This window comes from Corvus moneduloides, chromosome 16, assembly GCF_009650955.1.
Source record: "Corvus moneduloides isolate bCorMon1 chromosome 16, bCorMon1.pri, whole genome shotgun sequence".
NCBI classification, from domain to species: domain Eukaryota; kingdom Metazoa; phylum Chordata; class Aves; order Passeriformes; family Corvidae; genus Corvus; species Corvus moneduloides.
The window spans coordinates 15,244,531-15,270,061 of record NC_045491.1 but is presented as its reverse complement, the minus strand read 5'-3'; the positions used below and the strand labels follow the sequence as shown (position 1 = coordinate 15,270,061).

The following is a 25,531-nucleotide window of genomic DNA, read 5'->3' as shown; positions in this document are numbered from 1 at the left end:
GCAGGAGCACATTTCATGGCTAATGGTCAGAGCATACCCAGGGTGAGGTAGGAGGAGGATTCAGGTGTTTCACAGCAGGTACAAGAGCTCTGGTACAGCGTCGCTCTCGGGAGTGCCGTGGGGTCAGCGGGAGGTAGCAGTGAGCACAGCAAGAGGGAAGCGTTTGTAACTGGCTCAGAAGTCATTTTGGTTTTGGATGTAGCACAGGGAATCTCGATGAAGGGCTGGAGTTGGTTCCAGGTGGAAATGCAGCCAGCAGAAGGGTGTCGGAGTGATGCAAAGGCTCGTGCTGGGTTTGTTGCACCTAATCCATAACGTCGAGTGCCTCACAAACCTTAGATGTGAACCTCCAAAACAGCACTCGGCTCGGCGTAGTCCCAAAAGATCAACTGCAAGCACGAGTGAATTGCACACGGAGCTTTCCAGCGAGCTCCCCGGGGCTTGGGGTTACAAAGCTGGCTCTGTTCGGTGGGCACGGTTCCCTCCTGAAAGCTCCTCAGTCTGGAAGTGGTTAGAGCTTACCGAAAGAGACCTGCTCCATCTCTTATTTTTGGCTGTGGTGGTGTTCATCGAGAGGCTCTGCTCTCACGCACATTCCAAGTTCGGGTCTCGACAGAGTGGTTCATTTCCTCGCTCACCCGTATCCCGTCTAAAGCCTTTCTCCAGTACCTCAGCCCCTTAGATCTCGATGATCTACGCTCAAACAGCCCCGGGAGATGAGGAGTTTTCAGACAAATGCCACAATGAGATGTTAAGCAATTGGCCCAGAGTCGAGCAGGGTGCCCGGCCAAGGTGTAGCACACAGGGGCTTCCGGAGGACTGCTCCCAGCCCGGCACAGCCTTTCCTCGGCCCTCAGCCCCCTCCGTGGGGAAACTGGGAGAGCCACGGTGCACCGAGCTCTGCCAGCTCCGATTGCCGAGCCTATCCCGTGGAATGGGCTCCTGAGGTCATTCACTGTGAGACACCCGCAGGGGTGTCTCCATAGGGAGAGGAAAGTGGGTTTGTAACCTGTGTGTGACTCCCTTTCCTAACAAGTCCTCAAAAACACGAACGGGATTTTAACCATCAAAACAGGAGCGGTTTGGAAACGGTGTCCTGGGCTTGGCGTCCGACCTCCTGTCAAAGCCCTGGAAACGCCCCTGTGAGGGGACCCAGGCAGGGCCGTGAGGGAACCGAGCGCGTGCCGTGAGGAGGCTCGGCCCGGGCCGGGAGGGGACCCAGGCGGGGCACCCCGTGAAGACAGTCGGTCGGGAGCCGTGAGGAGGCTCGGCCCGGGCCGGGAGGGGACCCAGGCGGGGCACCCCGTGAAGACAGTCGGTCGGGTGCCGTGAGGAGGCTCGGCCCGGGCCGGGAGGGGACCCAGGCGGGGCACCCCGTGAAGACAGTCGGTCGGGAGCCGTGAGGAGGCTCGGCCCGGGCCGGGAGGGGACCCAGGCGGGGCACCCCGTGAAGACAGTCGGTCGGGAGCCGTGAGGAGGCTCGGCCCGGGCCGGGAGGGGGCTCAGGAGGAGCCCTGAGGAAACCAGCGCGCGCGGGCTGAGGGGCAGCGTGACGTCACCGCGCGCGCGCCACGCACAGCCCGCGCGTGGGGGACTCCGCGCGCCCCCGCCCCGTGACGTCATCACCAGGCGCCGCGGGAGGGCAGCGGGCATGGCGGCGGCGCGGGGCGGGCGGTGTCTCCTCGCGGCCCTGCGGCGCTCCGGGGCCGCGCCCGGGCTGCGCCCGCCCGCAGGTGAGGGGGGGACGGGCGGCGTGAGGGGTGCGGGCCCCCGGGCTGAGGGGGCGGCCGGACCTCCATGGCTCGGCCCGGACGGCCGCGCCTGCCCGGAGTCGCGCTTGGCCTTGTGCGTCCTCTGGAGGTGCGGAGGCTCCGTGTCCCACAGGCAGCGCTCCGTCGCTCTCGGCTGGTGCCGGCCGTGGCCGCTCGGCAGAGGCGGAACGGGCGCCGGCCCGGCAGCGCGGGAGCAGCGCGCAGAGCGCCCGCTGAACTGACCCGAGAACGCCCAGCGCTGCTTCCTGGGGAGGGGCGAATTATTATGGGCTTGTAGAGGCAAGAGCGCGGGCTCGTGTCGGACAGAGAGCACGTTCAGGGCACCCAGCGGGTCCAGAGTCATGTCCTATCTCATACAGGGTGTACAGCATGCTCAGATCATGTAGCATGGTGAGGTTCATGTCCTGCCTCGTGCAGGGGCATACAACACATCCACGGTGATGTCCTGGCTCATACAGCACTCCCGGCTCATCTCCTGGCCTATATGAGGCGTATAGGACATGCAGAGGTTTCTGCTGGCTCATATAGGCTGTACAGCATGTTCAGATCATGTATCATATCCCGGTGCATGTCCCTGCTCACACAGGGTGCACAGCCCAGGTACCTGCATGAGAGCAGAAGGCAGCAGCCTTGCTGTTGTCTGGCCATATCAATACCAGGGGACTTCACAGATGAGCCTGAAGAGTTTGCATTTCCCAGGGATGCACTTGAAGTTTCACCTCAGACAGCTGACAGGAGTGAGTGCTAAGAAAATCCAAACTCTGAGGCCTCAGTTGTGGGATGTGCTCCCTTATCAAGGCCCTCGTGGGCTGGAAATGTGCCTGTGAGTTGCCATGAAGCGAAGCATGGTGAGGAGTTTCCTTCCTGTCTTCTGCCAGCAGCCCGTGCTGTGCTCCCTGTTTCCTTATCTGTTGTGTGGCCCCTAATTGACAGATCTGTGTGTTGTTAGTGTGGTCTGTGGTTTCCCTGCGAGTTACGAAGAGAAAATGTGACAGAGGAAATTGTGTGACAAATAGGGTCACATTCAGGGTCGGGTTGTCAGATTTATTGTGTCACAGAGTGCCACTTTGGTGTTTCTGGGCAATCCAGCTTTTCCTCCACAGAAATCCCCAGAGGCTTGTTAGCATCCATGTCTGGGAACAAAGCTGCTGCCTCTGGTGGGTTAGGCATACTCCAGCAGAGCCAGGGTTTTACTCCTTAACCTGTCATTCAGGTCCCTCAGGGAAAAAATAGTGAGCAGAAGCTGGGTAGGGTGGGGGTAGAGAGGGAGGGGCAGTGGGTGTTTTCCTTTCAGTTGGATCCAGGCTGCAGGGGCAGCCGTCCCTTCCCTCATGGGCAGAGCTGGCAGTGTTTCCTCTTGGCTCTCACAATTCCGGGGGCTGAAGCCGGTGCAGAGCATTTCAGGAGATGTGTTGGTGTGAGCAGGTCGGGAATCCCTTCTCCCCACATTCTCAGGGATCTGGTGCCCAGCTAGGGAGCCCTTTCGTGCACTGAGATCTGAGCTGGGAGTGTTAATTGCTAGAGCTCTTCCCCGAAGGAGCTTCCCCGGGCTCCCAGCTGCCTGGCCTGGAGCTGGTATGGTAATTCCTGCTGACCCAAATTCTTCTCTTTTGTTTTGAGCCACAAACTGCTTTGTGCAGGATTTCCCACCCTAAATCTCTGACTTGTGCTCAGCTCTGCTCACTGCAGTGGTTTTTCCAGAAAAGGCTGTGTATGTTTCCTGGGGGCTGGTTTGGGGACCACTGAGACTTCCTGGTGTCTGGATGGAAAGGAGCCCCAGAGGGTCCTTGTCTTTGCTGTGCCTTGTCTTGCCCGTGTGCGAGGCAGGTCTGTGGCCATGGGCCCAGGACCACTTGGGATCACAGAGAAGTGGAATTCGGGGAGTATTGTGGCTTTCTCCATCTCTCATAGTGCAGGTGGAGCAGTGATGGGAATAGGAAGGGGTGTGGGCTGTGGTAAAGCTCCAGATTTGATTTAATACTATATCAAAAGGCCTGATTTGCCCCAAAACATCACAGTGCTTATCTGGGGCAAGAGCCATTCCTTCTGTGTCGCCTGGGCTTAGGAATTTGTTTCTTGGGCTCATTATGAGTACCACATAACCCGTTACCTCAGCAGGTGCTTCTCAATAGCTCTTGTGTGCTGATAATTGTGGTTTTATACCCAGAATAGCTGGGAGCCTTTTCTGCTCCCTTGCTCCAGGCAAGGACTCTCAAGAGGCAAATGGGCTGAAGATGCTGCAGCTTGTATTTAATGAGCTGTGTCTCTCCCTGGCATGGGACAGGCTGTTAATTAAGGATGATAAGACCAAACATTGCACAAATCCAAAAGTAACTTCCGAATCGATGGCTGGTGATTTATTACTGTGCTTTAGAGGTAGGGAGGCAAAAAATGTGAATACATCAACAGTTATAAATAGCCAGAAATAAAATTATAAATAGCTGTAGTTTCTAGAGTCAGCTGGTGTTCATGGGCTGGGGCCTGACCTGTGTGGTGGCTCTGGGGCTTTGCTGCCTGGACATCTGATGATAGAAGTGACCTTAAGGTTTTAAGCTGCTGCTGATCTGTGTCTTTTTTGGATCCTGGAGTCAGGGAGGGAGAAAAATTCCCTCTTTTATTTCTGTTGTTTGGGAAATGCATGTGTGTGCTTACATACAATGCAGTATCCTACAGCACCGAGCATAAAATATGTAAATACATAAATAAAATATATAAACTCTGGGCTGCAGGCCCTTCCCCTCTGAAGCTTGAGGGGCTGGACAGTGAGTGCTCTGCTGCTTTCCACCTCATTCACCCGGGTTGTTTTCCTTGCCACTTTCCCAGATGATCCCAGCACAGGCAGTGGAATGGAAGTTCCAGAACGTGTCCTGCGATAATGCGGCAGAGCTGTTTGTGACGCAGAGAGCACAGTTATGTGTGTGGGAGGTGTTCAGATGCATTTGAAACTATTTGTGGGCTCTTTTCTTTAAGGGCAGAATGACTGGGGAGTCATTCAAGCTTCTGGCTGGAGAAGTGGATCTTGATTCAAAGCTTTCTGTGAGGAGGAGGAGGAAGAACAAGGACTGACAGCCTCTTCTGTCAGCTCTTGAGGATGAGATGCAGGAGACAGAAGTGCTGTTAAAGCTCAGGGGTTCATGTTCACCTGGTCTGGAGCAAGTGAGAGCCCAGCATGATGGTCTAGAGCAGCAAGACCTGTTCTTGATGACCTCACTGACTGTAGGACCTGCTGTGGGTGGCAGGGGGTTTGCAGAGCACTTGTGAAGTGAGCCTGAGGCCTCCCAAGATGAGCCAGAGGATGAGGGATATTGGTAAAAGGGTTGGAATGCTGAGTTCACTCGAGGGCTGTGGCAAGGTGGAGGAAGGTTCAGGAGGGAGCCGAGCTCTCCCAGCATGTCAGCTGGCCTGGAGGGCAGAGCATGGCCATGGAAGCTGTTTCCAAGGAGTTCACGCCTGTGCTTTGGGACTTTCACCATACTAATGGGTTTTGGTTCAGTCTTTGGGTGTTTTTGTACCCAGTCATCTAAAAAAAGGACTCCTTGAAATGTCAGATGTAGGGTTTGCCCTCTTCCCTTGCTGGGTGAAACAGCCAGCAGGCACAGAGAAAAACCTGAGCTTGTCACTGCGTCCAGCCCCTTCTGCTGCTTGTCCATGTTCTCCTGGCTCTGCCCAGGCTGTCCTGGTCCCTCCTCAGCTTCCTAGATCAGTCCAGTCTGTTTATGTTCATTGTAGGACTGGGGGAGGCCAAGATACCGCCATCCCCAGGGCAGCTTCAGGGTCAGAGCCGCACCCTCTGGGATCCTGCTCTGGCACAGGACATTCTCCCAACAATTCAAAAATCACTCCAAGGAATAGGCTTTGGACAGAGCTCCAGAGTGCTGCAAATGGTCTTTTTGTGACCAGGTTTGGCTTTGATTCATCCCCCAACAGAGAGAAGACTGTTGACTTCACCTGGGCATAATGAAAGGAGGAGAATTGGGAATCCCTGACCTTAAGGGGGCTTGTGCCATTTCCTGACTGGTCTCATTTTCCCCGCTGATTTTGTGACTGGTGGCCTTGCTGCTGCTGCTGCAGGTGCTGCTTGCCCTGGACCCAGCTTTGTTGGGGGATGTAATGCCTGTACTTGGACAGTCAATGGCCAAGTACTTATTGCCAATCTGTATTTTCACAGGCAGTGATGTAGGAGTTGTCTTCAGCTTAGCCAGATAATAGCAGGGAAAGCTGCAGACTGCCTCTTCCTCACTGGTTAATTCTGTGGGAAAGCTGCTAATTGTCATCTTCTGGATAAAATTTTAATTCAGAAGAGCTAAATTAGCAACTTGCCCTTTTTATGCACTGAAGGCAATTCTGGAGGGGAATGGTGGGTGTTGGATTGTGAGAGAACTGTTCAGACAGTGTAGCTCCCATGGGATTGCCTAGGTGGGACCTCTAAGGAGTTCTCCTGTTGGTGCTGAACTTGTGATGTGTATTGAAATATCTTCACTTGTGTCTTTAGCAAAAGGAGCAGCATGTCTGCAAAGACAAATATTCCACCGCTGGAGCCTCCAGTACAACATTCCTGCCTCCAGCATTCCTGCTGTCCGGATGTACAGCACACAGACAGCAGAGAGCAAGGAGGAAGAGCCCCTGCACACCATCATCAGCAACACAGAGAACGTGAAAGGTGGGCCTGGGCACAGATGTCTTGTGGGGACACTCTTGGGGTGCACCAGGGACAAGGTGTGGTGCAGGTGAGCCCTCCTCAGCAGTGCTACTGCCTCTGGAGGAAGTGCAGGTATTGGTCACCACATCCTTTGAATCTGTGTTGCACCATCACCTCCCAAAAACTGGGGATGGAGGTCAGAACAGCCTTTACTGAGAAACAAGGACATCAAGACTGCATCCATGGGCTTAGCCAGGCAGCTGATGGTCATGTGTATGTGTGGAGGCTCCACAGGCACTAGAACTGGCTGAAAAGAATTTTCTGTCCCAGAAGCAAACTGTGCCTGGCCAGGTCATTGCTGTGGATCGTGGAGGTGTGATGAGAGCCCTGGTGTCAGCCCTTTAGTTAGAATAAATTGCTTTGCACAACTTCAGGGAGAGGTGCTCTAAAGCAGTCTAAGCAATGAGTTATTCCAGCACAGAAACAACATCTTAACTCTGTGCCTCCATGGTTTTTCTGGGAGGCATTTTTGAGACTGCCAGGCTGTGAAGTCTGTGGTGGGGTTGATGTGCTGGCTGCCCACACTCCAGCTTCACCCCATCCCTGGGGAATGTACATCCTCACCAGCAAGGCATAGCAGAGGTGATGTGGGACCTGTGGCTTTTCCCTATGTTTTCCCAGAATTCTCTGATGCCTCTTGCTATTTTTAAAAGGCCAAGGGTGATCTTTCAGCTGAGATGTTTTGTAGTTTTATTTCTGAGGATTTATTTCTGGGCACAGCTCCCTACCTGCAGGGGTGGCTGTATGGATGTGCTCATCCAACCTGGCCTTGGACACTTCCAGGGATCCAGGGGCAGCCACAGCTTCTCTGGGCAACCTGTGAGGGCCTCCCCACCCTCCCAGGGAACAATTCCTTCCCAATATCCCATCTATCCCTGCCTTCTGGCAGTGGGAAGCCATTCCCCCTTGTCCAAAGTCCCTCTCCAGCTCTCCTGGATGCCCTGTAGGCACTGGACAGGGCTCTAAGTGCTCCCTGAGCTCTCTCCTCCAAACTGAATAACCCCACCCCTAACCTTTATTCCAGGTGCAGCCTCTAAACATGAATTCCAAGCTGAAACAAAGAAACTGCTGGACATTGTTGCCCGTTCCCTGTACTCAGAGAAGGAGGTAAGAGACCCACAACTTGCTGGGAGACTTTCTGTTGGCAAATCCCCATCTCTGTCAAGGGATACATCCAAAATGGTTGAGCTGGGAGAAAAACTGTTCAGTTCCCGGCAAGTCCTGAGCCTTCATGTCAGGCTTTCTTGACTGATGTTTTCTTAAGACACCTTGAAAATGGGTTTTTGAAACAATTTGTAGGTATAGCTAAATGACTCTGTGAGCCTTGAGCGTCTGCAGTTTCATATTGAGTTTGGACAAACTGTTCTCCTGGCACATAATGGGGAAACACAGTTTGGGGAGCTGGGAGTTAGTTTGTGGGAGCCATTGAGCTCCCAGGTCTCTGGGAGTGCTGTGCAGGGACAAGGCCAGGCTGCAGTGTCAGGTTGTGTCTCGTCCCCAGGTGTTTATCCGGGAGCTGATCTCCAATGGCAGCGATGCCCTGGAGAAGCTGCGTCACCGGCTGATGACAGAAGGCAAGGCCTTGCCAGAGCTGGAGATCCATCTGCAGACAGACAGCGGAAAGGGAACCATCACTATCCAGGTAACTCCCTTAGGTAACAGGAGAAGGTTAGTCCCTGCTGCTCTCATCACTGGCCTTTGTCCTGTGAAGATTCAATGGAAGCTGAGCAGCAGCAGAGTCCCCAAGCCTGCCCAAAGAATGTTCTGTCCTCAGCTGGGCTCTGGTTCATGAGGCTGTAACCTGAGGATTTGATGAGAAACCAGCAATGTATCTGCTCCCCACTTGTAGCCATAGGAAAATTTGCTGCTCCTTCTTTCCCTATTGGGAACTACCAGTAGCTTTTCTCTCAGTACCCCTGCCTAGTGCATTTCCCAGGTAGTGCATGTTTCTCACTCATGGGTAAGTTGTGAATTTGGTTTCCTCCTGACCTTTGGGGAGGTTTTCCTGTACCTCCTTAAGTCTGAGAGGTTACCTGGTTGCTTGCAGACCTTCTCTCCCCCTGTGTGAGAGGGGAGATACCAGGGTGGTGAGAAGAACTTCCCATTGCTGCCTGTCTCTATCTCCTCCTGCTCCAGGACAGGTTGAGTCCAGCTGATGCTGAGGTTCTGCCCTCAGACACAGGTGGGACTGTAGATTTGGGCAGTAGCACAGCACTTCCCTGTGCCCACGTTTTGGTTGTCCCTGCTGGTGACAAAATGATTGGGAGGGAGACAGTCTGTAGGAGCAGGCACCTGTGGGCCCCAGCGTGGGGAGGGAAGTGGAGCTTCTACAGAGCTTCTCTCTGTACTTGGACCTTGCTTGTGACTCTTGTCCAGGGTGGGAGGCTGAGCCTCAGTTGTGGTGTTTTCTTGGCAAAGTTCCTAACGTTAAGAAGGCAAACTGGTCATTTTCCTCGTGGAGCTGTGTCAGCCATGAGTGTAGCTGTGGACATTCTCAGGAGAGCAGAGGAGAAGGAGGAGGAGGAAGCAGGCAGCACTGAGTGACCATGGCAGGTCCAGGGGAGATGTAGCACAGGCAGAGCACACAGGCTGGTATTTTTGACGTGGGACAAAAGCACAGGGGGCTGTTGGAGGCTGCGTAGTTATTTTATATTTCTGTTCCTCTGCAGAACAAGTGCTGCAGTTGCCATGGGGAAGTTAGTGCTTGTCAGTGGGCAACACAATCACCAAGCAGAGATTCTCAAACCATGGTGCAGGGGCTTTGCTATTCCTGTCACACTGTTGCAGTTTTCTGACTCCTGTTTAACACCGATTATTCAAGGAGCCCTCACTTAGCCCCAGGCCGGGGTCATTCCTGCCTTTCTCTCATCTTTGGCTTTTGAGATTGTAGTGGACATGAAGCATCTGACTCCATCAAGACGTTGTTACCACTCATGCCCTGTCCCTGTGGAAGCTGTCCCCTTCTTTGGCAGTTTGGTTGGAGAGCTGCTTGCCCACCTTGCAGGGTGCCTCTGATGCCATCCCAGTTAGATGGTTTAGGGATTGGGCTTTTTATAACCCCCTGCCTGGCTGCCAGTGCCTCTCTAATGCCATTAAATGAGTCTTAACTAGGAAGCTTTTAACTGCAGCAGTCCTGGGCTGTGGGGAGCAGCAAGAACAGTGCTGCTCCAATCTCTTTAATAGCTTTGCCTTCTCCAGAGTGCCAAAAGCTCCTTACCTCCAGTCAGGGGGTTATTTATAACTTCTTGAAGAAGCAAACTGCATATGATGATTACTGTGAACAAGCATCATTCAGAGCATTTCTCTGCCTTTCAGGAATGCAAAGGTGAAAGAAAGCTTGCTGCAGCGATTGAGGCAGAGATGGATCTGTCCCTTAGCCACTGTTTTGTTTTCTGTACCCACTAGGACCTACCAAAAAAGAGGCAGCAGGTCCCTCATACATGACCTGTAGCAATGGTCACCCCTTTTTTACTCCTAGAAAGGTCCCGTTGTCTCACTCTGACTCCTGGATCCTTCTCCTCAGATCCTCATGCTGCTCTGTGCCCCTGGATCTGCTGAATCTCTCCCCTCCTCTTCCAAGCCCTGTAGCATCTCTGTGTCTCACTGAGCTGAGAAAAGGCAGGTCTGTAATGTGTGATGGCAATTACAGGCACGTTCCTGGGGGATTATGTAGATCTAGTATAGGACTATACTCATCTCTGTTCAGTGACAGCAGTTCTGCTTGCTCTCTGCTAGGATTGAATTCCAGTCATAAGCACAGCAAGACTCAGAATTCTGATAGGATGTCCCCATTCAGGAATATTCCACCTAAGCATTGCATGTGTAAGAGGAACATGTTGACTGAATTCCACCACCTCGCTTCCTTCACCAAAGTCCTGTTGTTTTAGCAAATTCCACCATTTCCTCCATCCCTTTGAAAACTGCCTTGTGTTTCTAGGACAGCCACAGCCTGCAAGGTCAGAGCTCTTAAGAAAATCCATTTGAAAATGTGAGGGGTGTGTTTCCAGTGAGAGCAGCTCTGCAGAGCTCTGCAGTTCCGCGTGCTGAGGCTTTACTGACGTGGTTTTGGACCCTTTGAGGTGGGAACAGAGAGCCTCTTACAGACCCCAAGGCCCTGTGAGCACAGAGCTCACTTTCAGCACCTGCACAAGGTGACAGGCAGGTGACAGGCGCTTGGCTGTGCTGTGGTGGTGTTGAAGCTGTGCAGTTCTGCCGTGCTGCTGTGCCTGGTGGTGATGCGTGAGCTCAGGGCTGCAGCCCTGCTCCTTGCTGGTGCTTAATTTAGGGCTAGGACAGTTTGGAGGAAATGGTTTGAAATGTTTACAGAGCTGATGGCTGCTGCTGCTGGGGGAGGGAGTGTGCTTGCTGTTCTAGCATGGGAAAGGAGCGTAGTTGCTGCCAGAGCTTGGGCTGCTCAGTTCCTTTTGTTGGGCTTTCATCTCTCTGTTGCCGTCATCCAAAATCAGTGTCTGTGAAGCCACAAAATCACCAGTTTGCTGTGTTTGGGAGGAGTTAAAATGACTGCAAACACCACTCCTCCTTGCAACAGCTCCCTGTATCGCTGAGCAGATCTCTCCTGCCTCACCAGTTACAAACAGCCTGTAACAAGGACTGGGCTGTCCCGGGGCTCCAAGTAAGGACTGGGCTGTTTGAGCTGTAGCAGTTCAGTGCAGATGCACCCTTGTGTCCCACAAAGCTTGGGGCAGGTAGGGAGCAGGTCCCCCTCCCCTGTGTGACCAGGCTGCAGCAGAGAGGGTGACCTGCACTGCAGCATCCGTGTGTCACTTGGGCTTGAGGAAGCAGGAGATGGACAGGTGGAGATAGAGGGATAAATCAGGCTGTACTTCAGCAAGTTTTAGGTGGAATTAAACCTACAGAAATGTGCCACAGATTGCAGGGATGGGCTACAGCTTCCAGTGATTGCATCATCTTTAACAAATAAGCCCAGGACCCAGAAATATAAACACATCTCAAATAACCTGTGGCCCAAGGAAGGAAGTGCACAATCTTTTAGTTCTCTTCATGGCAGAATAAAAGCATATCCTGTATAAAAATGGGAAATTCAAAGTGGATGAAAGGCAGTACTTTTCTGGACAGCGGGTATTTAGACCTGGATGGGTGGAGGCCGAGCCTGTGGTTTTGCAAAGGGAAGCTCAGGCTCTCTGCTTTGGACAAGTTCCATGTACTAGGCTGAGATTACCTCGTGTTCACAGGCATCAGTTTTATTCTGGCTTTTCATCTGCTGGTTGCTGCTGCTGCAGATGCTTTAATGATTCTAAACCAGAATGTTGCTCTAGTGCAGCTGCCATCCTGATCTTGTGAATTTTAAGTCTTTAATCAAGTATTTAAATAACAGTGGGCACATGTGCTAATCAGACATTTTGGGATTTTATTACCTTATCAGTTGGTGAAAGCAGCATGTCTTTATAATATAGTCAGTGTTCTTCGGATGCCCCGTTGAGTTTTTACACTGAAATAAATGTTTTAAGTGTTTGTTTTGCAACAAAGCAAAGCGAAAGACACAATATCTCGGCCAGGTACCTCTAACTGGGAGCATTCCTTCCGATGCAGTCATGGCAGAGGCAGCAGTTAATGGCTGGTTAATGGGCTGTTAGGTGTGAGGAAGCTCTGCAATACTTTAAATTGGACTCAGGTAATGAGCAAAGCTAAACTAATCTTTACACAGCAGGTCTCTGCAAACATCCAGCACCCTCACCACAGAGTTAGAACAAAGGGCACAGGAGGCACAAAGGTGCAGGTCAGCAGCAGCTTTGGTACCTGGGAGGTCTCCACACATAAAAAAGGTGCTAAAAACAAAGTTCAGCTGATGTCTCTTTGGGGTAAATGTTAATGAGTTTAGTTCAACACTTGTGCCCACCAGCCCTTCATGGCCGGAAGGTCTGCAGCCTCTGTGTTGTCTTGTATAGGGGATGGTTTGGGGGAGGATTTTTACTCTGCACCCTGAGAAGTACCAGAAGAGAAATTCACCCAGGTGAGGAGGTGGTGGTTCTGCTGAGTAACAGCAAGTCTTCTGTAATTAACCTTCAGCTAATGAAGGGTCAGCACACTGAACTCTGTGTCTTGGTCTCTCCAAGCTGTGCAGAAACATTTGGCACATGGAACTCTGAGTATATCCCTCACATTTTGTCATTTGAGGAGCCCCACATAAAATTTGCTTTGTGCTGTTACAAATAGCTCTGCTGTGGCTGTGGTCAGCCTGATAAAGCTTTTCTTGCAGGCTGGAGGGAGGGCTAAAAGGGGAAGAAAAGTTCTAACATTGCTGGTGGAGCAAGGACTGGATGGTGGTGGGTAGAAGGTGTTTGCAGGGGTTGTGTGGTGCCATGGTGGTTCCTGGTGAAGACGCCCAGCAGCCGAGCAGCAGCTGGAGCAGCATGGAGCGGTGTGAGAAGGGCAGGAGAAGTTCCACCAGCTCCTTCTTTGGATTTCATGGAGCTGGAGCTGCCAGCACTTGTGTGGGCCCAGCCTCAGGTGGGCTGCTCATGGGCAGGTTCAGCTGCTTCCCAAGACTGCAGAGTTCCTGCTCTGCAGAGCTCAGCTCTCATCTCTCCTCTGCTGCTGCTTTATTCCCGTTCCCCCGAGCAGCTCCATGTGGTGAAGGGAGCCAAAGAGCAGCTGCAGGAAATGTGGACATGGCAAGGGTGGGTTGAATCATAATGCTGTCTTCATCCTAATCCACCCAGGTGTTTTCCTGCAGTAGGGAATGTCTGCTTTGCCAGGATCTTCGCTTTCCGCTCTCCCTCTCAGCATCCCAGCTGTTCTGAGCCTGTTGGGGAAGATGAAACAGGAAAGCCTTATGAAACAGAGCCCTGCTTTCTTTGTTCATGAGATTCACCCTCATCAAAGTAGCCTCCAGGAACTGTCATTAAGCATTTTGCAGTAAGTTTGGCAGGGCATTAGGAATTCAATAGCCAAGTAAATTTATGGGGTAAGGATGTATTTTTTTTAACACACTGGAATTTGGGAATGACATGCTGTGCTATAAATAGAAGTGGATCAGAGTTCTGTTCAGGGTCTGGCATGAACAAAAACTGAACCAGATGCTGAAAACTGTTCTTTCTGGCTTTTTCTTCCCTGGGGGACGGGACCATGTCAGATTCCTGAGATTTTGCCATACGCTGTTTATTTTTCTTGGCTTTTGATCTCTTGCTGTTGAGATCTTACTGGGCATCATCCCTCTTCTCGGCCAAGTGGGCTGACTGGCCTTACTGTATTTAACCAAGGGAAAGGTATTGCTGTGCCGTGACTTGTGGGGGTGCAGGAAAATGTCTTACCCACATGGCACCTCACAAGCTGAACAGTTCAATCCTTCAGTAGAGTCAAATGCTACATTAAGAAATACATACTGACATCAACTTACTTTGGTAGAAATAAGCCCAGTAAATGCTCCATGGGTTGCAGAGGTCACTCTGGCACCTCACCTCCAAGCCACCTAGCAGCTGCCAGCTCTGCTGCAGCTGATTTTGCTGACCTTGCACACCAAATCCCACCCCTGCTAAGGCACTGGGAATGTGTGAGCCCACTCCGGATGTGCCAGCTGCTGTCAGCTGCTATAACTGTACTCACAGGTACTCAGGTAGAGCTGAATCCCTCACAGGAATGAGAATCACATCTCACTTGGCTAATTTTCACCTCAGAGAGTAGCTCAGAGAACATGTAACAGTGGCTTCTTGGGATGCTTGTGTCAGGTAGAGAAGCTGCTGGGATTTGGGAGGGGGAATGGCACTTTTGTCTTAGAAGTGGCATCCTGGAGGGCAGTAGCCTGCCCTTTGCTCCTGTGGAAAATGTGTGTGGAGCAAGTCTGAAAACACATTGGACAACAGAATGGGAAAGATTTTTGCTGGGGTCCTGTGTAAGAGGGTGGTCATTTCTGGCTGGGGTTTACTGTTATCCTTGTTGCCTTGGGGTGTCATGCAAATTGAAGTTGCAGCCAGGTTTAAGACTTACCGCAGCCTTTTCTGGGTGGTGCTGCTGCAGGCTTTGCTGCCTGAGATGTGTGAGCAGCAGGGAGATGTTTATCTGCATGCAGCAGTGCAATTCTGGAATAACCTGGGGATGACAAGGAGCTGTGTGCCTCTGAAGCTTGGACAGAGCACCACAAAGTGTAGCTGGTGCATTGTGTTTTGGCTGGGATTAGTCTGTTCCCATGGGAATCAGCTCTCCTGGACACTGACAGCTTCATACACACATCATGGAGCACAGGATGAGGGGGAGAGGAAGGGGGAAAAGGCAGAGCAGATGGCGATCAGTTCATGTGCTTGCAGACAAGGGTCTGCATTACCTGAGAGTTAAGGGATTCACTGCTCTGCTGCTGATTCCCAGTGTTAGTGCCTCGGTTCCACATCTGCAGATTGCAGACAGTCTGCTTCTCACTGCTCCTCAACTCCCCCTCAGACTAGTTCAGGAATGAAGGGTGTCCCTGTGCGTGACATCTGGCACTATGGCGCCATGGCTGGGTTGACATCTCATTCCTGCACTGCCATCCTGTGCTTTTTAGAGGGATGTAGAATCCAGCCTGTCCTGGCATGGTTTTGTCTTTCCTTGAGAAATCGCCAGAGTCTCTGAGCTTTCTGGTGGTTTGTAGGCAGCTGTGGCTGCCCCTGGAGCTCTGTGCCCCTTGAATCTGTGCTCCTGGCCATGGGCAGATGGAGCCACATCTGGAGGTCTGCTGTTGGATTTACTACTCAAAGGGGAAGGAGAGAGTGGGAGTTGGCGGCAGAAGTTGCTCAGGTGCTGTTTGCTGGAGCAATGATTCCCTACTGATATTTCAGCTGCAATTGCTGTTTCTTTTCAGGACACAGGTATTGGGATGACCCAGGAGGAGCTGGTTTCTAACCTTGGTACCATTGCTCGATCAGGCTCAAAGGTAACTTGGGATGAGGACCTTTCTCCCTCCTTTAGAAAACTTCTCTCCAATTACAACCACTTTTGTTCTCCCAGTAGTTTTTCATTCTGTTTTTGTCCCTTGGCCCCCAGCCCAGCTGTGAAATTACACCCCTCTTGGAAGGTGAAACCTGCCTTCTGGCTCTCAATGGTCTCTGCTGTGCTGTGGGAGCCCCAGGGAGCCCAGGCAGTGCTGATGGGCCCTGCATGTAGCACTGCTCTGCCCCCTGCCCTCACTCCAAATGCCTTCCTGCCCACCCACTTGGCATTTACCCCATGTCCAGGGGAGCAGCAGCTCTGTTCCCACAGCAAGGTGTTGTACATGTGTATGATTTTTTTCATCTCTGGAGGCACCATTTTAAGGTTTCCTGCTCCTGATTGACCGAGCCCTCGCTTGTCTTCTTTTTACTGCTCCAAGCAGTGCTCCCCTTTTCCAGAGGTGCAGTCCCTGTGGAGAAACCCTTTTCCTTGGGAACCTTCCTCAGAGCACTGATGCAGGAGCATGGGGTGAGGGTGCTGGACTGCCAGGCTGCAGTGCCTGAGGAGCCCAGCTGGGGCTTGATCACAACCTCCAGCAATACCTAAAGTCACTGTCTGATGGTTTGCGTCTCCTTTGTTCCTCCAGGCTTTTCTAGAAGCTCTGCAGAGCCAAGCTGAAGCCAGCAGTAAAATCATCGGCCAGTTTGGAGTGGGTTTCTATTCAGCCTTCATGGTGGCTGATAAAGTGGAGGTGTTCTCACAGTCAGCAGAGCCGGGCAGCCCAGGCTACCACTGGTCATCCGATGGGTGAGGCTGCAGAGTGGGGTGGCAGCATGGGGGGCTGTGTCCAGACCACGTGTGGCCTGAAAGCTGTGCAAAGACAGGGCTTGTGTATTCTTTCAGGACCTGGCTATCTGGTTTAGGTCTTGCTCGAGTTATACACAGTGACAAAGCATGGCCAAATGTGCCAGTGTGGAAACTCTTAAGAACAGAGTTGCTTTGTCAGAGCAGGCATGCTGTGGACAGAGTACCTGCCTCTCCTATTCCGTCCCTGCTGGCAGGCAGTCAGCTTAGGGGGCCCCACACCACAGGGACAAATCGAACCTCTTTGGTCTAATCATCCTCTGAGGTTTGGCTCGAGGCACCCACGGAGAGCAGAGCTTGTGCAGCACTGTGGTCTGCAGGCACATCTCCTCTGTGGGTCACATCTGTGTGCTCATCCTTGGCTTTTTACTTGAAGTTGCGAACATCTGTGATGGCAAAGCTGTGGGCTGATGGACATGTTGAAATTGGAGCTTCTGAGGGTGACAAGCTCAGCATCCCCTTAAAATTTCCTCAGAATAAAGAATTTACTACATTATTTAAACTCTTGAGAAAACTGAGACACAAGACTGGTTTTGGGTTTTCAGTAGCTAGTGTCTTTGCAGAGCAGTGTGTCCTGGGTCTGGAGTCTCTGTAGGGAAAACAGCCACATGTTTTTTGGGGTTTCTCAGAGGCACAAGGAGCATTCAGGCATTCAAGACTTTTTTGCCTTTTCCTCTTGGCCTTGAAGTGTTGTGTGCGCTCTTAGTTTAACAAACCATTTCTCTGTCCTACCGTGGGTGTACCTGAGGCACAAACTGACATAGAGTTTGTTTCTAATCCTAGTTCAGGAATGTTTGAGATTGCAGAAGCATCTGGGGTCAGAGCTGGGACTAAGATTATTATACACCTCAAAGAAGAGTGCAAAGAGTTTGCAAATGAAGACCGAGTCAAGGGTGAGTAGAGGAGGGGAATGCTGTTAGCCCTGAGGCTCTGTGAAGTCTGTTGGTGCCCATGGGTGGGAGGTGAATTTACAGGTTTTTTCCTCTCCTGCAACTTCTTTCACCTGCTGTTACTGAGGGAGTCCTTGCTATGTTGTTTCCACAAAGGTGACCCTTCTGTGTCTTCTTTCCATTCCAGAGGTGGTGACAAAATACAGCAACTTCATCAGCTTCCCCCTGTACCTCAATGGGAGAAGAATTAACACGTTACAGGTGAGGTGGAGTCTGCAGGCAGGTCAGTCATGGAGATGAACCACTGTAATCCTCTACTGGAGACAGGAAACAGCATAAAGCTGCTGCTGTCTGTGGAAATCAGAGGAGGATTGTCCAGGATATCACAGACCTTGTAGTGATCAGTTAATTAGAACAAAAGGAGACAATCCAGCAGAAGTCATACCTGCAACAGCTTGTTTGCACTTACTGTGGAAAATTCTTGGAGATCAGCAAGATCTGTATCTTCCCTTATCCTGAATTATTATTTCAGTGCTTTATAATGCTTATTCTGTTGAAGCCACATGACATGTTAGTTCTGTAGGGATTGCTCATATTGCTGGTGTGCTGACACCTCTCACTGCAGTTCTTTATGTCCTTCACACAGAATAGCCAGTGCCAGGGAGTGGTTAGGGTTTTTTAGCAGCTCAGCTCACTGCCTGATTTATTCCCAGCTCCTAGCTAAACACTGCTTGATGCTGGCATTTTCTGACCACTGACATTATACTGCAGCCAGATCCATTTTACTCAGATGTTCTTGGCCCAATTGCAGGCATCACTTGGGAGAAATTAATTCCCTTTAAAACAGAAATCTATGAATAATTTTCCTCCAGCGTCTCATCTTCTGAATGTTTAAAGCTTTCTCACCTAAGAGAGCAGGTAGAGAGCATGTGTGTGGCTTTTTTGTTTCCTGGAATGTGGCACTGACTGCACAGACTTTCAAGACTATACTTAAACATTTTACCATGTTAATTTATCTAAGGTTCCGTAATTGGTGTTATTAGTCACTGATTATTTATTTGGATTCCTGCATAATAGTGTTTCTGTTCCAAAGGCTTTCTAGCTGTGCCCCTTAAATTACAAAACCAGAAATAGCTTTAGACAGCTGTTTGCTCTCTCTACCTGACAATCAATAGAACAGGCTCCCTGGAGAAGAGCAGTAGTAGAGCAAGGGGTGAAATGCCCTTAATAGAGTCATGGACTTTTATCTTCTTAACAGAAAGTCTGTTTTCCCTTGGGTTACAGCAACAGCTTTATTCTCATTACGCTCCCATTTCATGCCTTTTCTTTATCCAGGATTTTGGCTCTCATTAGCATCAGTTTGCTGCAAACAGAACCACAGCTGGTTCCCTGGTGGGCTTTCTCCTAGATGAGCTCCTGAATGCTCACAGCGTGGAGCTGGGGCTTTTCTGGTCTGACTGGGATAACTGTTAGCTACAAGTGAGCCCCTGAGAATGCAGCATTTTCCCTAACATAGCTACTGTAAAACACCTTAGCTCCCAGTGAGTCCATAATCCTACCTGTGATCCTGCAAACCCTCCAGGACACTTGTGTGTGCTGGAAATGATGGGAAGCCAACTGTGGAACAAGACTCTGAGGCAGAGGAATTCTTAAGGATTTCAGGGACCTGAAACCCTTGGGCTCTGAGGGTGGGCTGGATGTTTTGTGTTGTCCCCAGAAATCACTCCAGTCACTCATTAGGGCTTGAGTGGCAAAGGAGGCAGTGACTGAGATGGGCTTCACCCAGCTGGAAACACACAGTTCTGAGCTGAGTCCCACATCTTTGCTAGATGAGAGTCTTTTGTTGGGGTACTGAAAACTGAAACATTCTGTGAGCATGGGCTGAATGCTCCAGAAAGCACTGGGGGGTTAAAGTGGCAGCAGGTGGAAGCTAGAGCTCATGGCTTCAGTCCATGTGTTGATGCGGAAAATAGTGCTGGAGCAGTGACCCTGCAGTGGTTCACAAAGCATCTCCCAAGCTGCTCCAGAAAAAATCAGCAGAAAACAGGCAGTGCAGGAGCTGCTTCACAAGCTTTTTATGCTGAGACAGTGACCTCCATCAGAGAGTCAGGTTGGTTGCAAAAGGCTCACTTAAACTTTTGCTTTCCCTTTGCTTGCTGGTCAGGCCTTGAGAACTTGACCAGTACTGACAGTCAGTTGAGCTGTGGGATCTGCCTGGGATGCCCTTGGCCATTGGCAAATGTGAGGCAATGGAGGTTAGCCAAATCCCTTTTGTTTTGGGCTAAACAAAGCTGCCCTATGTATGTTGCAGAGCAAGAGTTACCTCTGAGGGGTGGCCCAAGGCCAGATGAGAGGCAGTAGTTTGTTAGTCTGTGATAATGTGCCTGAGCCACATCTCACTTGGTCCCGGGCTGTGCAGAGGAGTCTGTTTGAAAGGTTCTATATCCCTGCTCCGGCATCCTGGAGGCCACAGAGCTGATGGGAACTCCTCTCCCTGTTCCTCCACAGGCTCTGTGGATGCTGGACCCCAAGGACATCGGTGAGTGGCAGCACGAGGAGTTTTACCGCTTCATAGCGCAGGCTTACGACAAGCCCCGCTACGTCCTGCACTACAAGACCGACGCTCCCCTCAACATCCGCAGCATCTTCTATGTGCCCGAGCAAGTACGTGTCCTGTCCTGGGCACGTGGGACATCTGCCCAGCTGCTCTAAAGGGGAGAATGGGAGAGCTCCTTAGGGAAAGGAGGCAGATATGGCTGCAGGGAGGAATATCCAGTGTGGCATCTCTGCAGTGGGGTTGGGTGCCACAGGGTAGTTGGGATACTGAGCCACAACAGCAGCAGGGGGATGGCACAGGTAGGTCCCTAGGGAAGAGAGCCAAGATTTCAGCTCTCGTTGGGTTCAGCATTGTAGGGAAGACCACAGTGTGATGTGGGCACCCTGCATAGTGCTGGTGTTACCTCCTGTCTCTTTTCCTGCAGAAGCCATCCATGTTTGACATCAGTAGGGAAATGGGCTCCAGCGTTGCCCTCTACAGCCGCAAAATCCTCATCCAGACCAAAGCTGCAGACATCCTGCCTAAGTGGCTGCGCTTCCTTAGAGGTGCGTGTGGGACCAGGAATAGCAGGTTGTGGGCAATGGCTTCCACAGGAATGAGGCAAGGGCTGCCCTCCTGAGCCTGGCACTCGTGTTTGCATCACTGTTCAAGGGTTGCTCTGTGTTCCAGGTGTTGTAGACAGTGAGGATATACCCCTGAATCTCAGCAGGGAGCTGCTGCAGGAGAGTGCCCTGATCAGGTAAGCGAGACTATCTCTGAACTGAGATACAAAGACCAGATGTAAAGCCGTGAGGGAGAGGGGACAATGGACTCACTACAACCCTGCACAGAGAGATGTTCACCTAAAATGTCTTGTCTTGCTCTAGCAGCTGTCTTTAAAAAGGCTTGTTCCTGCTGCAGGAAGCTCCGTGATGTTTTGCAGAAGAGGTTGATCAAGTTCTTCATTGACCAGAGCAAGAAGGACCCTGAGAAATATGCCAAATTCTTTGAGGAGTACGGGGTATTCATGAGAGAGGGGATTGTCACGATAGCAGAGCAGGATGTCAAGGTACCACGAGTCTTGAAGCACTGCAGCTGATGGGAAAAATTACTGTGAGCTGGGATGAGGGAGACTGCGACTTCCCCATGGAACTCGCACACCTGTAACTTGTGTTCCTGGGTCTGCCAAGACCTATGGATTCTCTAGTGCCCAAACTCTCACTCTTTCTGACTGGTGCTGCTTCCCATTTCTTTTGAGACCCTGCAGAGTCTCTGTACCCACTGTTGTCAGCGCTCCCTGGTGCAATGTCAATTACAACAGGCAATAAAGTAGGGCCTTCCCCTCCTGTTGTCTTTTGCCTGAATTCCCATTTCCAGGAGAGCTTGACCTACATCCTGTCTAGGTCAGTCTACTGCCTCCTTAATATCTGGAGCAGAAAAAGAGGGATTCGGAATCCCCTGAGCCTTTTTGTAGGGCTGCCAAGAGGCCTGCATGCCGCAAAGGCTGTCGATGGGGCTGGGAGTGGTGGTGTGGAGCACAGTGACCCCGCCCTGAGCTCACAGGAGCAACGTTTCTTGCAGGAGGACATAGCAAAGCTGCTGCGTTATGAGTCGTCGGCCCTGCCTGCAGGGCAGCTGACCAGCCTGACCGACTACGGCTCGCGCATGAAGGCCGGCAGCAGGAACATCTACTACCTGTGTGCCCCCAACCGGCACCTGGCCGAGCACTCCCCCTACTTCGAGGCCATGAAGAAGAAGGACATGGAGGTGGGTGAGCAGTGGTGCCACAGCCAGGGGAACACCCTGAGCTGCTGCAGCAGTGGTTGGGGCTGGCTCTCAGAGCTGAGCAGGGCAGTAAGGTCTGTGATAGAGCCCTGCCAGCACAGTGCCTTTGCCTGGCCCCCTCTGCCTCTGCTCAGACTGTGGCATGAGGTCAGGAGGGACCTGTCACACACTCTTAACCACAACGTAAAAATAAAACCATTCAGCTGTTAGAGAGTATCCAAAGGAGGGCCATGAGAATGGTGAAGAGCCTGGAGGGGAAGCCATATGAGGAGCAGCTGAGGGCACTTGGTCTGTTCAGCTGGAGAAAAGGAGACTGAGGGGAGACCTCATTGTGGTCTTCAATATCCTCACAAGGGGCAGGCACCGATCTCTTCACTCTCATGACCAGTGGCAGGACCCAAGGGAATGGCTGGAGCTGAGTCAGGGAAGGTTTAGGTTGGGTATCAGGAGAAAGTTTTCACCCAGAGATTTTAGGCACTGGGACAGGCTCCCCAGGAAAGTGGTCAGAGCACCAAGCCTGTCTGAGTTCAAGAAGCATTTGGACAATGCTCTCAGGTACAGGGTGGGATTGTTGGGGTGTGCTGTGCAGGGACAGGAGTTGGGACACAATGATCCTGATGAGTCCCCTACAACTCAGCATATTCTATGATGTAGTACTTGTGCAGACATCTAGTTCTGACATCTGTTTCCTACCTTTGCTGGACCCCAGAGCAGGAGCCTGGGAGCTGCTGTGCAGGGCTGTAATGGTGTTACAGGTGTCCTGTGTGGGCAGGTGGCCTTCTCAGGACTGGAGTCAGTGCTGATTCTCACTTTCCCTGGGCAGCAGGACTTGTTCAACTGCAGACCTGCCACCCGTGGTAACAAATCCCTCCAAGCGTTTGTCAGGCCCTGAGTGATAGTCACTGTGGAGTTGAACCTGCGAGTTTCCTGTGAGATGTTCCTGCTGTTTGGTGCGGAGCTGCCTTGGGAAGGAGGGAATGCTGTTACATCCCAAACTATGTGTTACTGTCCGTTTGTCGGCACAGGTGCTGTTCTGCTATGAGCAGTTTGATGAGCTGACACTCTTGCACCTCCGGGAGTTTGACAAGAAGAAGCTGATCTCTGTGGAGACAGACATTGTTGTTGATCACTATAAGGAAGAGAAGTTTGAGGAGAGCCGCCCAGGTACTGTGAGGCTCCCCTGGCCCCTCCTGCTGCATGCTGTCCTGCTACCCTGAGCAACCAGAGAGGGGATACCTTCCTCCCCTGCTCTTGCAGCTCCCAAGCAAGAGCATTCCACCCTTCCATTCACATGGTCTGAGGCAACTTAGAGTTTTTGCAGATTTGTTTCATCTCACATGATCAAAGTTAAATGGAATGTCATGTGTGGAGTTGCCATGATTTTATTTCAACCCCATGCATACATCTGGCGCCTGGACGGAGGCAGGCAGCCCCTGGCAGGGCATGAGCCTGCCCTCTCATGGTATGGCACAGTCTGGGATGAGGATATGTAGGTGTGTGCTGAGTGGTGCTGCATTCCTGTTCCCACAAGAGAACTGATAAATGGAAGTGTGGAAACTCAGCTCACTGACCATTGCACAGTATAGATGCACACTCAGATGTGCCCTCTTTCCCTGCCAGCTGGAGAGCGTCTGACAGAGAAGGAGGCTGAGGATCTGATGGCCTGGATGAGGAATGCCTTAGGCTCTCGAGTCACTGGAGTGAAGGTGGGGATTCTGTGTCTGGGTAACTGAGTACAGGAGATCCACGGAGGTAACAATCTAGGGAAAAAAGATGTTGGGTGGCTAGGGATCTGCTGCCACAGATTTTTCTTTGGACTCTCTGGGAAGTCGTTCTTCTCTGTGCCTCCTGTGTGTAAATGGTATGGATTGGATGGTCAGTGTGGCAGTGGAAGAACCACATCTCAATGTGTATTGAGCAAAGCCAGTCGATGTTCAGATTACCAGAACCGGCTGATGACTTTTCTTGCTTGTGGACTAGAAAGGTGTATTGGCAAGGAATGCTTTGGGTCCAGCTGCAACCCTGTGGACTGTGGGGCCATTTGGGCCCCCATCTTTCCTGCTGGTTTAGGCAGCTCCTGTGGGATGGGGATGAATCATGAGGAGGCTTGGTGTGGATCTGTGCTGAGGAGACTCCAAGTCCTCAGACTTTCCCCACCTCTAAGACGTGCATTGTCCATGGCAGCCCTGACTGGTGCTTGTGTCACAGGTGACCACCCGGCTGGACACCCACCCTGCCATGATCACTGTGCTTGAGATGGGCGCTGCCCGCCACTTCCTGCGCATGCAGCAGCTGGCCAAGACCCAGGAGGAGCGAGCCCAGCTCCTGCAGCCCACCCTGGAGATCAACACAGGGTAAGGGGGTACAACACCAGCACCAAGGCTGGGGCACAGCAGCCTCTCGGAGGTGGAGGCAGAGAGGAGGCAGTGTAAGGCTGTCAATTAGGCGAGTCCTCCCCATTAAGTGCAGTTGGTGCTACAGAGCCTTAATCTGTGAAGCTGGGTGGCACCATGGAGATGAGCCCCCCACACAGTGTCCAACCCTCTGGGAACTATGGGGCTTATAGGGACAGATGGGAGAGAAGAGAGAAGCCCCCACAACAGGAGCAAGGAAGTTGACTTTGGTGACCCACTGTGACTTAGCTGCTCATTCTGGAAATAAACTTCTCATTGTGTCCAAAATAAGCTACTCTCAGTGTTGATCTCTCTCTTACAGGCATACTCTGATTAAGAAGCTCAGTGAGCTGAAGGACAGTCAGCCTGATCTGGCCCAGATGTTGCTTGACCAGGTGAGAGCCAGACCTTCTCCAGAAGCAGTCACATCCTTCTGTGGTCCCTGGGTATTTCTGGGACTTGTGGTCCATGTTTTCCTAGCAGGTGCCCTAAAAGACATTCTTGATCTCAGCATGCAGGTCCTGGAGAGTGACATTCCCTTCCTCCCTCAGGCAGGTCACTTTGCTGCTTACTTAATGCTTTCTTGTCTTTTTCAGATTTATGAGAATGCCATGATTGCAGCAGGACTGAATGAGGATCCCAGGCCAATGGTGAACCGGCTGAACGAACTTCTCACCAGAATCCTGGAGAAGAACTGAGCCCCAAGGACTGAAGGATGAACTCTGTGCTGATCTCTTGCCTCAGGCACAGCCACTCTCAGCAGCTGCTAGCAGGCACTGTCCAGCACAGGTTCATGGGCAGAGAGCAGGGATGATGCTGGGGACATTCAGCCCTTCTTGCACGGGGAGGAGCCACCTGTAATTATCAGATCCTACACCATCAGCTTGTTGAAAGTGCAGTGTTCTTAGTGGGGACAAAATCCAGAGGTTGTTGCTTAAACAATGTGCCCACATTTCTGACACAAGCCTGAAGAGCCTCATTTCATACTGTTTCTAAAAATGGCCTTTCTCAAAACAGATGTTGGCAGCAAGCTTCCCAGTTAGGTCTGTGAATACACCCCCCTATCCACAAATTCCCCCTATTCCCTGTGCACCTTTGTGCTCTGAACAAGCACTGGAAGAATTAAATTAGTTAAGAAACCTCCAGGTCTGATCAGGCAGGAGGAGTTTGCTGGCATGAAGACAGATTGCTGCTGCCTTTGGCACACACAGATACTGTTGGTGGAACATGTCAGTGCAATCCCATAGCAGAAAAGATCGCTGAGCTGCTGGATAAGCAAGTTCATCCTGGTCTTGTGGAAAAAGGGAAGTAACTGGGAGGCAGCTTTCCAGTGTGTGGCTTTCTGGAGAGTCTGTGGGATAAACTGCACACCTAGCTGATCTGTATTTATGATAAATAAACAGTTCTTATTTTCCAGACACCTCCCCCACTTCACTCACCTCTTTATTTTGATGGTCTTTGTGTCTTCCAGCTGGTGATGTTGGTTCATCTCTCTTCAGATGCTGTTTGGTTCTTCAAGGCATCAAGCACTGGACATGGTGGCAGGAGAGGGCTGTGAAAACAACAGAGTGTAGAGGGAAAGCAGGAGAATCTGTAGCTATGAACCCTGTTAGTTTTGTCTCTGAAAATGGGATGCAGCCCTTGATTTGAATCAAGGAGCAGTGGCTGTTCAGACAGAAAGGCCATGCTCAATTCCCTCTGTGTGTCTACTT

The 25,531-nt window shown here is 51.5% G+C and overlaps 1 protein-coding gene across 1 annotated transcript; it reads left to right on the top strand.

Moving 5' to 3' along the window:
- The first annotated feature begins 1,635 nt into the window (after positions 1–1,635).
- On the top strand, positions 1,636–25,248 carry TRAP1 (TNF receptor associated protein 1). Its single transcript, XM_032126124.1, has 18 exons — positions 1,636–1,733; positions 6,265–6,432; positions 7,496–7,578; positions 7,973–8,113; positions 15,284–15,355; positions 15,998–16,158; positions 16,999–17,108; positions 17,293–17,366; positions 19,614–19,769; positions 20,087–20,207; positions 20,332–20,401; positions 20,563–20,710; positions 21,223–21,408; positions 22,452–22,590; positions 23,047–23,132; positions 23,635–23,780; positions 24,142–24,214; positions 24,416–25,248. Exons 1-18 carry the CDS (start codon positions 1,652–1,654, stop codon positions 24,515–24,517), a joined length of 2,118 nt encoding a protein of 705 aa, XP_031982015.1. The 5' UTR covers positions 1,636–1,651; the 3' UTR covers positions 24,518–25,248.
- The last annotated feature ends 283 nt before the right edge of the window (positions 25,249–25,531 follow it).